The 13792-nt window shown below is 40.8% G+C and overlaps 1 protein-coding gene across 1 annotated transcript in view; it reads left to right on the top strand.

Annotated features, from left to right (window-relative positions):
* Positions 1-13792, top strand: part of PTPRB (protein tyrosine phosphatase, receptor type B) — a 122192-nt gene that overhangs the window by 90369 nt on the left and 18031 nt on the right. Inside the window, exons 22-28 of the mRNA XM_025403262.1 lie at positions 6416-6522; positions 10124-10223; positions 11062-11145; positions 11240-11257; positions 11380-11461; positions 12069-12159; positions 12849-12925. Of these exons, the coding sequence (XP_025259047.1) occupies positions 6416-6522; positions 10124-10223; positions 11062-11145; positions 11240-11257; positions 11380-11461; positions 12069-12159; positions 12849-12925 (559 nt within the window). The remainder of the gene's footprint in view (positions 1-6415; positions 6523-10123; positions 10224-11061; positions 11146-11239; positions 11258-11379; positions 11462-12068; positions 12160-12848; positions 12926-13792) is intronic.

Raw genomic sequence — 13792 nt, 5'->3', positions numbered from 1 at the left:
TGTCTCTACTAAAAATACATTTAAAAAAAATTAGCCGGGCGCGGTGGCAGGCGCCTGTAGTCCCAGCTACATGGGAGGCTGAGGAAGGAGAATGGTGTGAACCCAGGAAGCGGAGCTTGCAGTGAGTGGAGATCGTGCCACTGCACTCCAGCCTGGGCGACAGAGCAAGACTCCGTCTCAAAAAAAAAAGGAAGAAAAAGAATCGAGATTCCTCAGCTCCTTGGTTACTTGGGCTCAAGGAAACTTGAGCAAAAGTCACCTAAGGGCTATTTTCTTTTTGAGTTGGAACATTGAGGCTGATTTAGTTTGTTTACTTATGGAAAGGGAAGGGGTGAAGATAACTCATTACTATATTTCAAAGAGAGAGTAAGAAGCTATAAAAAATTTGTGTCTGGACCAGAGCCCACCAATCTCTCAGCACCCATAGTAGCTGTGGAGGTCTTTGGAAGAGCACCTGCATTTGAGTTCCAACTTTGCCACTTTTTAACTATGTATTTTAACTTGTAAGCAGCATTTCAGTTCTCTAATCTTCATCTTCCTCACCTGCAAAGCTCCATAAGGGTGTCCTAAGTAGTGGTTTTGAGTATGTGACAGATCAAACCTAGTCATGTCACTTCTAAATTAAGGTTTTCCTGTAGTTCCCATTCACTTACAAGAGCAAGAGCAGATTCCAGCACAGGGCACACTAAACCCTGCTTTCTCCTGCCTCACCAGCCTTGTCTCCAACCATATATGCTCTAAGTACCCACTGCTTTCCTGCTACTTGTCACTCCTCAGAGTTCCTGAGTGTGACATGGTTCTTTTATACCCCTGAGCCTTTGCATAATCTTTTCTCTCTCAGATGCTTTCCGTTCTTATCTGGCTGGCGAATTCTCCATACACTTCAAAAGCCAGCTCAACCCTCAACCACCCACTCTATCCTGTCAACCCACAGCTGGGCGGTTGGGTGCTCCATCAGCTCCATGTCCACGTCCACAGCACCGTCTCCCTACATGCCTCTAATCCTACATTTACCAGTGGCTTTTAACCCTTTATCGAATTACCTGCCCTCTTCAACTAGACTGCAAGAACTCACAATCCAACAGGGGAGACAGATGTGTCATTGGTTACAAAACAATATGGCAGGTTCCTGGCACAAAAGATGTGCTCGTGAAATGTTTATGAACAAATACGGGAATGAGCCAAGATGCTCTATGGAAGTAACACATTCGTGTTATGGTTTCATCATCTCTGTGTACATGTTTGTTTTTCAGAACACAGCTTTCCTATATTTCTCCAATATATATGTTTACTTCAGTCCTGTTAAAAGCATGCCAGACAGATAATGCTTGATGAGAGGAGGTGTCATCTCCCAAAACACATCACAGAACCACATGCAAATCAGCCTCTTGTGTGGTGGCTGCTGAACTCAGTCCAGTCAGAATTCTGCCTGTCTCAAGACAATCATCACCAGTCACCCTCCTTGTTGTTAGGCATCCTTTTTTCCAAAGGGAATAGGTGGACAGGAAATAGTGTAGAAAAAGAATAATTAGGATTGAGAAATGGGAAATTCTAGGTTTTGCTGATACGCAAGTTTGTTATGTCAACAGATATAATGTGTTTCATTCATTGTTGGGTTCCTATGATTCATATGTATTATTGCATTGTTTCATATGGAAAGAGAAAGGGCAGATCATTATGGTGAGAGAGTTGGAAGGTTAGGAAAGTGCTGGTCTGGTTTTGTTTTTATTCTAAATAAAAGAGCAGTGTGACCATAGTAAGGTGGTCAGCTTCTCCTGACCTCGTTTTCTTCAAAGGAAGGAAATTGAACTGCATGATCTCTAACTTTCTGCTATAGAATTCTAATTCTAGACACATTTAAAGTGGAAAAAATTCTATCAGATATTTGTTCACTAAAAATAGTGTCTTGTTATTGTGTCATATTCATACTTATCTTGCTATAATATATTCAGCATATGTTTTCTTGCCTTCTCTGGCAATAGGTGTTGTTGGGTGGTAGATAAATAAGGTGGAGCACTGCCTTCAAGGAGCTTACAATGTGGAGACAGAAGCCACATCTGCAAAATAGAGGCAGAAATGTTGAAGGACATAAGGAATAAAGGAAAATAAATGCTGTGAAGGTTCAGAAGGCTTCTCAAAGGATGTATTAAAACATAGGAAAAGGATTTAGAAATATGCAGATAGTGACAGAAGGAGATTCAATGTGGAAGGAATAGTGGGAGTCAAAGTGTGCAGTTCTAAATACACAAATTGTTTAGAGTAGAACAAATAGTCCAGTTTCAAACAGAGGGTGAATAAAAAGGAGTAGACTGGGATGATAGGACAAGATAGGACTGTGGGTGGGTGCTAAGTGCTGGGCTGGGGAAAGTAGCTGTGACATTCATTTTTGGAAAAGTTTTAAGGGAAGAATGCCTGATGACCCATTAATTTTAAGCTGAACCTATACTAGGTCATTATCTCCTTCCTAAAGGTCCCTTTTATCTGCATCCATTCAGTACTTTGTATTTACACTTGTGATTTCAGAGCAGAGTATGTCAAGGTTGTTACAGCCAATGCTTTTATTTTACAGATGAGGCATAAAGAACTTTAGGGACCATCCAAGTAGCCAGCAACGGAGTAAAAGTGAGAACTAGATCTCAGATCCTCTTGTACCTAGCCCAGGCTTTTTTCATCCTTCCTACAAAAGTCATGGCGTGTGTGTGTGTGTATGTGTGTGTGTGTGTGTGTGAGAGAGAGAGAGAGAGAGACAGACAGACAGACCGAGAGTCTTGCTCTGTTGCCCAGGCTGGAGTGCAGTGGCGTGATCTCAGCTCACTACAACCTCCACTTTTTGGATTCAAGCAATTCTCATGCCTCAGCCTCCCAAGTAGCTGGGACTACAGGCACGCATCACCACGGGTCTGGCTAATTTTTGTATTTTTAATAGAAATGGGGTTTCACCATGTCAGCCATACTGGCCTCAAATTCTTGGCCTCATGTGATCTGCCTGCCTTGGCCTCCCAAAGTGCTGGAATTACAGGCATGAGCCACTGTGCCCAGCCAGAAGTCATTGCTTTTAACCAAAAATTAAGCCATGAGGAAATAAGAAAAGAGATCTGCACTAGGAGCCAGAAATATGAAGTTCAGTTTTTGTTCATCATCTTTCTGTGTGATCCTGGAGAAGACATGGACTGTCTCCTAGCTTCAGGTTCCAAACCTCTGAAGTAATATAATAAACTTCTTTATTATATTGGAGAGGTTGAACATGATCAAACAGAACCATGTTTGAAAAAGTCCTTATGGCTGGGCGCGATGGCTCACACTTGTAATCCCGGCACTTTCGGAGGCCAAGACAGGCAGATAGCTTGAGCCCAGGAGTTCAAGACCAGCCTGGGCAACATGGCAAAACCCCATCTCTACTAAAAATACAAAAATTAGCTGGCCATGGTAGTGTGCACTTGTAATCCCAGCTACTCAGGAGGCTGGGGTTGGAGGATCACTTGAGCTCGGGAGGTGGAGGTTGCAGTGTGCATTCTGACCTGGTGACAGAGTAAGACCCTGTCTAAAAAAAAAAAAGAAAGAAGAAAGAAAAAGAAAAAAAAGTCTTCCCACACTTATAAATACGAAACTCTTATCAGAGACACTGAATTTCCAAATGTATAATAAATTAGTAACATACTTGCCAAGGCATTGGTGTTATAGTGGTTAGCATAGCTGCCTTCCAAAATTAGCAACACACACCAACTCCTCACCTTCCCCTTTAACGTGTGGTGATTGCTTGTTACCCTTTGTGGACCTTTCTCAATATACTTCCATTGACAGGCTGTTATTCCTGGAAGAACATCTTTTGACTTGGAATGGATCTTTTGGAGATGGAAGTTATAGATGTGATTTATCAATATGATCTTGATGTTCATTTTACAGGATTACACTCGGATCTGGGCATGAGTTAGAAGAAGTGGGGGCAGGGCAGAACAATTTGCCCTGGCCTAGTACTGCTTCAGCATTATCACAGGACATGCCCAGATACCTTTGGGTTCAAGAAATATAGATTAAAAAAAAAAAAAAGGAGTACTTCTGGTCACTTTCATAGAATTGAAATTAACACTAGAAAAAGTTTTCCCATATAAACCAAGCCTAATACTCCATCAGTTCAATTAGAGAATCTTCACAATAGGAGGGACTCAAGAAGTCACCCAAGCCAATCTTTAACTTAGTGCAGCAATGCCCTCCTCCAGCTTCCCTGGGACTGCTTCTCCTCCAGCCTCTACTTGAATCCCACCCCCATCCTCCAGCCCCCAGTGACTGGGAGCTCACAATCTAGCAGGTAGCTCATATTCTAATGTTAGAAAACAGCTTAATATTCCCAAACTCCTCCTTCCTTATAAATTCAGCCTACTGAGCCTAATTCTACCTTCAAGAAGAAAAATAATCATGTTGTTTTCCTCTTCTACATGGCAGCCTTCTTTAAATCAGAAGCTAACTATATTATGTCCCTTAAAGTCTTCTCTATCATTGTTCAGGTCAATCACCTCAAATGATCTCTAATTCATCCTAAAATATGCCCCCAGAAATTGAGTGCAGCTCTCCAGACTGGGCCTGACTTACGGAGAGAGCACGAGACTTAGGTCCTGTGATAGGGATCACAGGCTTCTCATTCAAGCAGAGGTTACAAATCTGTGTGTTTGTAGCTGCATCTTGCTTGTTTATTGAATTTAGGACCAGCTGATTTTCAGGCACTATCCCACATGGACACGTGGACAGCCATCTCAGCAACTCTTGTGCCCAGGTGACTGCAGTAACTCCAGTGTCAGCTGGACAGTTCTAAATCAATGCCTCAATGTCCCTCTAAATCGAGTATATCCCAAGCAAAGTATATCTTCCTTCACCAATCTCTCTCCCTTTTTTTTGTTTTTTTTTTGTTTGTTTGTTTTGTTTTTTTTTTGAGATGGAGTCTTGCTTTGTCATCCAGGCTAGAGTGCAGTGGCATGATCTTGGCTCACTGCAGCCTCCACCTCCCATGTTCAAGCAATTCTCCTGCCTCAGCCTCCCAAGTAGCCATGATTACAGGTGCCCGCCACCACGCCTAATTTTTGTATTTTTAGTAGAGTTGGGGTTTCGCCATGTTGGCCAGGCTGATCTCCACCTCCTGACCTCAGGTGATCCGCCTGCCTTGGCCTCCCAAAGTGCTGGGATTACAGGTGTGAGCCACCGCGCCCAGCCTCTCTCCTCATTTCTATCAGTGTTCTCACTGTTCTCTTGAGTGATGTGAGCTCAAGTCTTAGGCCATCCTTGATTCCTCCCTGCTTCTCTTCAGTCTGGGCCCCACCTAGTTCCTCCTTTCAGTGCCTTTCACAGTCTTCTTTCCATTCTCATTGCCAGGGCTCCTGGCCAGGGCCCTGTGTCCTTGGCCTGATTATCCCAGCAGTCTCTTCATTGAGCTCTCTGCTCCCCGCCACTTCACCTCCTATGCCCACACACACTGTTTCCTCCATATTCTACTATTCCTCATTTGCCATTGTTTATATGCTTTCTTCTTTTGCTATTTGCCTGATTCCTTTATATTTTGTCTTTCAAGTTTCCAAGACTAGAGACCATGCATCTCTTTGTAACTTCAGCAATTTATAAAGAAGGCCTTTAACAAATATTTCCTGTTGACAATAAATATGATATTAGAATATATTTAGAATATATTTAGATAAAATGATCTTTAGAAAATAGTGCCAAAAGATGAAGAGATATGTAAGTTAAAATAACAACAGCAACAATAATAATATTGATATTTGGTCACTTGACTTTTCTAATGGGCATCTCAGAATTACTTCCCCCACAACCGATCTGTCTGGATCTTCTCAAACCCCCCCATTTACTTCTCCATAGTTTTCCCTCATGTTAGTAAATGGCACCTCCATTCTTCCAGTTGTTCCTCAGCCAAAACATATGGAATCATCCATACTCTATATTCATCAACAAATTTAGTTCTTCTTTCGATATATCCAACACTTCTCACTCACTGCCTTCATCACTACCTTTCTGAATAAAGCAGTCCCACATGCTGTATTCCCATTGCTTTCCATCGTCCTTACCCTGCTCTTTTCTTTTTCACAGCACACATCTCGTCTGATTTATTATATTGATGTGTTTATTATCTGACTTCCTCCATGAGAATGTAACCTCTGGAATGGCAGGGACTTTGTTTTGTTTCTTGCAAAGTCCCAGCTCCTAGAACAGTGATTGGCATGTGGCAGGGGCTCATTAAATATTTATGAATAAATTGATGAATGAATGTATGAACCCAGGACTATCTGATTCCATAAATCATATTCTACCCTGCTACACACTGACCAGGAACCCACCCTATTTCTCCTTGAACACATTTTTCAGCTACTGTGTTCAACAACTAATGTATATTTAAATAAATCGGTTTTCTTTTCAGAATCAGCATTCGAGCTTTTACACAGCTCTTTGATGAGGACCTGAAGGAATTCACAAAGCCACTCTACTCAGACACATTTTTTTCTTTACCCATCACTACTGAATCAGGTAAGGCTAACCTTTACATCATGTTTTATCAACTGCCATATCACCTACAAGAGCCTCTAATGGAGAGATATTGGCTGATGATGGGGGAAACATTTTCATTTGGAATTGAATCTTTGTGTGGCCAAAAATTGATGTGGATCAAAGGGATTGCACAATTTCTCTAGAAGAATGGATTGAAAGGGAATTAATCTAAAAAGAAGGTGGAAGTACAGTATTTTTTTCTATTAAAAATGAATTATTTTCTAAATAGTGAATGAAAACCATTAAAAGCAAGAGTTTTCACAGGCAGAAATATAAGTTAGTACAAAAGGCTTTCAGTTAAAAATGAGAATGTATATATGCATATACACAGAAATGCTCAGGAAAAAAAGACTAAAAGAAAAAACACCAAAATATTAATGATGTGTATCTCAAAGTAATGAAACTACAAGTGATTTTTCTTCCTTTTGCTTATTATGTGTTGACTTTGTACTATTAAAAACTGTTGGCCCAGCGCAGTGGCTCACGCCTGTAATCCCAGCACTTTGGGAGGCCGAGGCGGGCGGATCACGAGGTCAGGACATCGAGACCATCCTGGCTAACATGGTGAAACCCCGTCTCTACTAAAAATACAAAAGAATTAGCCAGGCGTGGTGGCGGGCGCCTGTAGTCCCAGCTACTCGGGAGGCTGAGGCAGGAGAATGGCGTGAACCTGGGAGGCGGAGCTTGCAGTGAGCCAAGATTGTGCCCCTGCACTCCAACCTGGGCAACAGAGTGAGACTCCGTCTCAAAAAAAAAAAAAACAAAAAAAACTGTTAATGTAAAAGACTATACATAACAATTTCTGAGAGACTTCTCTAGTGTGTTAGAGGGAAAGCCTGAGTAATAATAGTGGCTAGTATTTACTGTTCACCTTCTCTGTGGAGACACAGTTTTAAGCATTTTACATAGAATAACTTGTCCAATTCTCATGACAGTCTTTTGAGGTAGATGCTATTATCATCCCCATATTAAAGATGAGGACATGAGGCACCAGAGATTAAGTAACTTGCCCAAGATGGTGCAGCTGAAATTCTGGCACTTTCTGCCCAAGCATACAACCTCTGCACTGCCCTGTCTCTGAATACTTCCACCAGGCTGAGAATAGCATCATTTCATCCCCTTCTTTCTTAACACCATCGTCTGCACAGCCTTTTGCTGTAGCCCGTGTTCTGCAGTGCTTGATCTCTAGGTCTGGGAAGTTCTTTACAGCTAAAACCATCTCTCGTGCTGCATGACAAAAGATGACTCAGCCTCACAAACATTCCAATCTATTTATGCCAAATATAGGGATAATCTCCCACTTTTCAAGCCAAAGGGGGATGAGAACACAGTTAAGCGGATTTAGATGTCTTTACTTATAATTTAATGTAGGGACTTTGTAAACACAATTCTTTCCTTTTTGATATATTGTTACATGACAAAAACTGCATGTAGTCCAGTACAGGAAGACAGTAAACATATATTCAAAAAATGATATTAACCACACTCAAGGAAAGATGATTGTGTTGATTTGATAAGTCTTGAAAGGCAACATGGAACAAACAAATCTAAGGTCTTAAAATGCAACTTCAAACATGGGCCACTTCACAGACCTAAATTTAAGGGGTAACACAGTAACACTTTTACAAGAAAACATAGGTATAACTCTTTGTAACCTTGGATTAGAAAATAGCTTTTAAGATATGACACCAAAAGCATAAGCTACAAAAGAAAAAAAATAGACAATTTGGATTTAATTAAAATAAAAAGCTTGTGCTTCAAAGGACACTATCAACAAAGTAAAAAGATAACCTACAGAATTGGGAGAAAATATCTGCAAATCCCATATCTGATAAGGGCTGAATATCTAGCATATAAAGAACTCTTACCTCACAATTTAATAATAGAAACACAAATTACACTGTATGTATAGTATTTTATATATATATATATATTTTTTTTTTTTTCTTTTTTTTTCAAGACGGGGTCTTACTCTGTCACCTAGGCTGTAGTGCAGTAATCCCACCTTGGCTCACTGCAACCTCTGCCTCCCAGGTTCAAGCAATTCTCCTGCCTCAGCGCCCCAAGTAGCTGGGACATCAGGCATGCACCACCACGCCCGGCTAATTTTTGTATTTTCAGTAGAGACGGGTTTTCACCATGTTGGTGAGGCTGGTCTCAAACTCCTGGCCTTGTGATCCGCCTGCCTCGGCCTCCCAAAGTGCTGGGATTACAGGTGTAAGCCACCGTGCCCAGCCAAATTACACAATATTTAAATGGGCAAAGGCTCTGAATAGACATTTCTCCAAAGAAGATGTACAGTTGACTAATAAGCACATGAAAAGATGCTCGACATCAGCAGTCATTAGGGAAATGCAAATCAAAATCACAAGAAGGTACCACTTCACACCCAGTAGCATGTCTATAATCAAAAAGACAGTAACAAGAGTGAGGATATGAAGAAATCAGAACCTTCCATACACCGCTTATGAGAATGTAAAATGGTGTAGCTGCTTTGAAAAACAGTTTATAGAAATATTAAACCTAGAGTTACCATACGACCCAGCAATTTCACCCCTCAGTATATACCCAGGAGAAATGAAAACATATGTCCACATAGAAACTTGTACATGAATATTCATGCAGCATTATTCATAATCGCCAAAAAGTAGAAGCAATTTAAATGTCCATCAATGGATGAATGGATAAACAAAATATGATATATCCATACAATGGACTATTATTCAACCATAAAAAGGAATGAAATCTTGGTATATGCTATAATATGGATGAGCCTTGAAATCATTATGCTCAATTAAAAGAGCCAGTCACAAAAGATCACAGATTTATGATTTCATTTTTATGAAACATCCAGAATAGGCAAATCTACAGACACAGAAAGTAGATTAGTGGTTGCCAGGGATCGTGAGGAGGGAGGAATGGGACTGACTGCTAAGAGGTATGTGGTTTCTTTTGAGGGTGATGAAAATGTTTTAAAATTGATTGTGGGGACATTTGCAAAACTCTGTGACTATACAAAAGACCATTGAATTGTACAATTTAGATGGGTGAGTTGCATGCTATGTGAATGATATTTCAATAAAGCTATTTTAAAAATGAGGCCACTCTTACCTCTTCATAAACTCCCAGTAGCGGTACCATACCAGATAATAAAAATAAGACTTTGTTAAAATAGCTCCAAGCAATCCACTGGATTTTCCAAGGCCCCAAATGCTTTGTAACATGTTTTATATAAATGAAATTGCATTTTTATCTTGGTGGCAAACTTATGGCCTTTATCTTAGGTGCCCCAAGCTTTACATACAAGTGCAAAGTCCAAAACACCTCTATAAGCTATACGCCACTAACTTCAAAAGTATACAGTGACACCTGGCCTCACTGCTACCGGGTGGGGGCCAGCCTTTCATCTTCTTAGGTGCATACTTCTAGCCTTTGGAAAGTAAATGCCTCATCGTGGGCATCACTTGAATTCTATTTGTAATAACATTACTTGGGAGATATAGCTTCAATAGCTTTCTTACTGGTTCCCTAGCACTAATTTTCCCACCTGCGTTTGTTGTTTCTATCTGGATTATTGTAGAGCCCTTGTTTGGAGCTATTGAAGGTGTGAGTGCTGGTCTGTTTTTAATTGGCATGCTAGTGGCTGTTGTTGCCTTATTGATCTGCAGACAGAAAGTGAGGTAAGTACAAAGCTCCTTTTCATGATTGGACCCACAACTTTAAAAATGCAACTGAAAATTCCCTCTAGGCTGAAAACTAAGAAGTGAAAATAATTTAATCTTTCCAGGTTAAATTGTCACTGTTTTCTCAATAAAAACAAAAGTCAAACTCTAAAGCCATGACTCACTTTTCTCAGTTCTTTTATATCCCATTGATGAATTCGTCCCTTGCCAAAGGACTGAGGGGCCATCTATAGCTTTATTTAAAGATGAAGTGACTCATTTTGCACAGGAAAAAAAATATTTGTGTGTGTGTGTGGTTCATATCCTCATGAAGACAGAGATGTTTGCAAATTGCATGTCCAAGTGCTCTTCTGAAATATCCTGAAAAGTGTGGTTGACATCACCATTTTGTAGTCCATATCTGCCATCCTAATTTAAGAAGGGACCAAAAAGAACCAAATAGCATGTGGCCCCAGTGTCGTGCCTTCTTCTCTTAGTGAATTTTTTTTCTTAATTTGGCACATGTTCCTCTTTATTGAAGTCGTGTCTGGCATCTGAAATTTACTGGATTTTTTTTAAGCAAAGTTTTATTGAGAATGTGGGAAGTGATTATAACCTGTAGCCAAAAACCAGGAGACAAATCTTCAGTTTTTGCAGAGATCCGTTTCAGGGTGGGAATGATCTACTTTATTCTTTTTCCTTTCCCTCCCTCAGAGAAATGTTGGCTGAGTGCAAATCTACATGAATACTGAAAAATCCGTATTTGCACAAACATGCACAGCCTTACCATAAATGGAAAAATGTGTTCAAGCCAAGTATCATCATCAGAATAAAAGTTCTCTCCCTTATGTTTCAGCCATGGTCGAGAAAGACCCTCTGCCCGTCTGAGCATTCGTAGGGATCGACCATTATCTGTCCACTTAAACCTGGGCCAGAAAGGGTAAGCACCACATTTGCCTTCATGTAATTTGTTGGAAGATGGTATTATGTGAAATTTGCTAACAAAGTCTTCTTCTTTTGGTTTCCCTTCACAGTAACCGGAAAACTTCTTGGTAAGAGAGAGAACACATTAATGACTATATTATCTGCCTTTGAAATATGAGTCAGAATGGTTATGGCACTTTCCCTTTTCTGCAGTAACTCTCTTTTCTTTTTGTTTCATTTTTAATTACAGTCCAATAAAAATAAATCAGTTTGAAGGGCATTTCATGAAGCTACAGGCTGACTCCAACTACCTTCTATCCAAGGAATACGAGGTACAACTCAAGCAGAATGAAGCTTCAGCATCCCTAGTTCTTAGCAGAATTTCCTTCCTAATGTTTACTGTGTAATCATAGGCTGATTGGGCTCAGAAGTTAGGAGGCTGCTTAGAATCTCAGCTGAGCACTCTTTTATGCCTAAACTATGCCCTGAACAATACACCATCTAATCTTAGAGGCCAGCTTGAGCTCCAGAATAACACAGCAAACCAAAGGCTACCTGGATCAGACAGTAAAGAAGAATTAACAAATCTCAAATGCAGACCTAATGCTATCAGATATTCAGCCTGGCCGTTTGCTTGGCTGGGAGATACTGTGGTTTTGCAAAAAGCACGTAGCTTTTGGATTTGATTCTCAGGTTTGCCACTTGGCTGACCTGGGGCACATCAGTTATCCTGTCTGAGCCTCACCTGTAAAATAGTGAGAGGAACACTTCCCTTGTGGGGTTGTTGTAGGGATCAGAGCTAATGCATGTTGAATACCAGGCATTCATAAACTGTAGCTAGTGTATCTATTTTCATATTATTATGTATCTCCAGGACTGTATGATTTGCTTTATTCTATTTCATATCCTCCACTTACACACTTATTTTTGAACTAACAGGAATTAAAAGATGTGGGCCGAAACCAGTCATGTGATATTGCACTCTTGCCAGAGAATAGAGGGAAAAATCGATACAACAATATATTGCCCTGTAAGTTTTGTGTCAGAATTTGTAATACTGTCTTCCTCCAGCCATTTCTGCATTTTTCTCCAAAAACGAAATGGGGCTAAAGAAATAGAATGTAACTGGATATGGACAATCTCCAGCTCTGAATGCCTTTAATAAGAAGTAACTTGTATATTCCTGCACTTCTCTCCAGAGGGATAATAGCCAGTTTAAATTCTGATTATGAAAGGCCTGTTATGCTATTGACGTTTCCCCCATGTGATCCTACTGCTTCTCTTTGGAGGCTAAGCAGTAAATGGGGTTAACAGCAAGGGCTCTGACATCAAGCAGACCTGGGTTTTCTTAGCAAGTCTTCGGTTAGCAATTTCTACTTAAATTTCCTTACCCCATTAGGTAAAGCAATAGAAGGTAGGTTTTCTGGATTGTATTCATTCCAGCAGTCAAAGGGAGCTGGCCACTCCATCAGGCAAATGTAATGTTACAAAGGGAAGCACAGATGGGGCTTCACGTTGTCTCCTGTGTCTGACTGGTTATAGGCCACCAGTGCAATGTGGGGCAAGTTAGTGATCCTGTCTGAGCCTCATCTGCAAACTGGAGATAAGATCCCCTCCCATCGGAGGCTGTTGTGGGGATCAGAGTTAAGGCACATCACACACATTACATAAACTGTAGAAAAATCACTCCAAGACTCAGCGGCAAATCTCTCCTTCCAGATGATGCCACACGAGTGAAGCTGTCCAATGTAGATGATGATCCTTGCTCTGACTACATCAATGCCAGCTACATCCCTGTAAGTGACCCACTAGGCCAGTGTTCGGGATGAGGCTTTGGTGGGTGGCTACCCAGGAGATGCCACTCCTGCATGTTCCCGTTATTCTTAGCTTTGGAAACACTTGTAGATTTCAGAAGAGCATGTCTGAATGCCATAAAAAAAAAAAATAGAGTATCCAATTCAGTTCCTGCTAAGCCACATTTTTCACAATGGCTATAGTCAAATGAAATTATAATGAGCCCAGGATCCATTTTCATAGGTCATCTACTCTCTGTAGTCCTTAACCTAGATGAGAGCTTCGTAAGGAAGATGGACCCCCCCGGCTAAAGCTGCCTAGCTAGAGAAGTTGATCCCATGTTATTTGGAATCTTCATAACCACAGACACAACTCAAAGGTTATATCAAATCTTTGGGCTCTGGTTTTGGTTAGCATCTTGCCACCCTCCTACAGCACACTGCAGTGGAAAAAGCTTTCAGATCAAACAAATCTAGGTTTGAATCCCACTTCTGCCCCTTGTCTCTGTGACCTTGGGTACGTTATGTCACCTTTTTGGGCCTCCATTTTCTTTTCCAAAAACTGAAGATAATAATATTTACCTCAAGCAACCATCCACTCACTCAATAAACACTCAGAAATTAAGTGCTAACTGTAAGTCAAACACTGAGCTGTTTACAGGCATGGGATAAGATGGAATCCCAACCCTAAAAGCACTCTCAGAAGAGTTGAGGCAGAAAAAGACAATGAATGACATGAGAAACCTGCCACAGCAGTGCCTCTCCTACATTGAAAGATGTCTGCATCATCTGGGGATCTTGTGAAAAGGCAGATTCTGATCCAGCAGGGCTGAGGCAGGGCCTGGGAGTCTACATTTTTTTTTTTTTTTT

The sequence above is a fragment of the Theropithecus gelada genome, chromosome 11 (assembly GCF_003255815.1).
Source record: "Theropithecus gelada isolate Dixy chromosome 11, Tgel_1.0, whole genome shotgun sequence".
In the NCBI taxonomy this organism is placed as follows: Eukaryota; Metazoa; Chordata; class Mammalia; order Primates; family Cercopithecidae; genus Theropithecus; species Theropithecus gelada.
The sequence above is the reverse complement of the archived record's forward strand: the minus strand, read 5'-3'. Positions and strand labels throughout refer to the sequence as shown.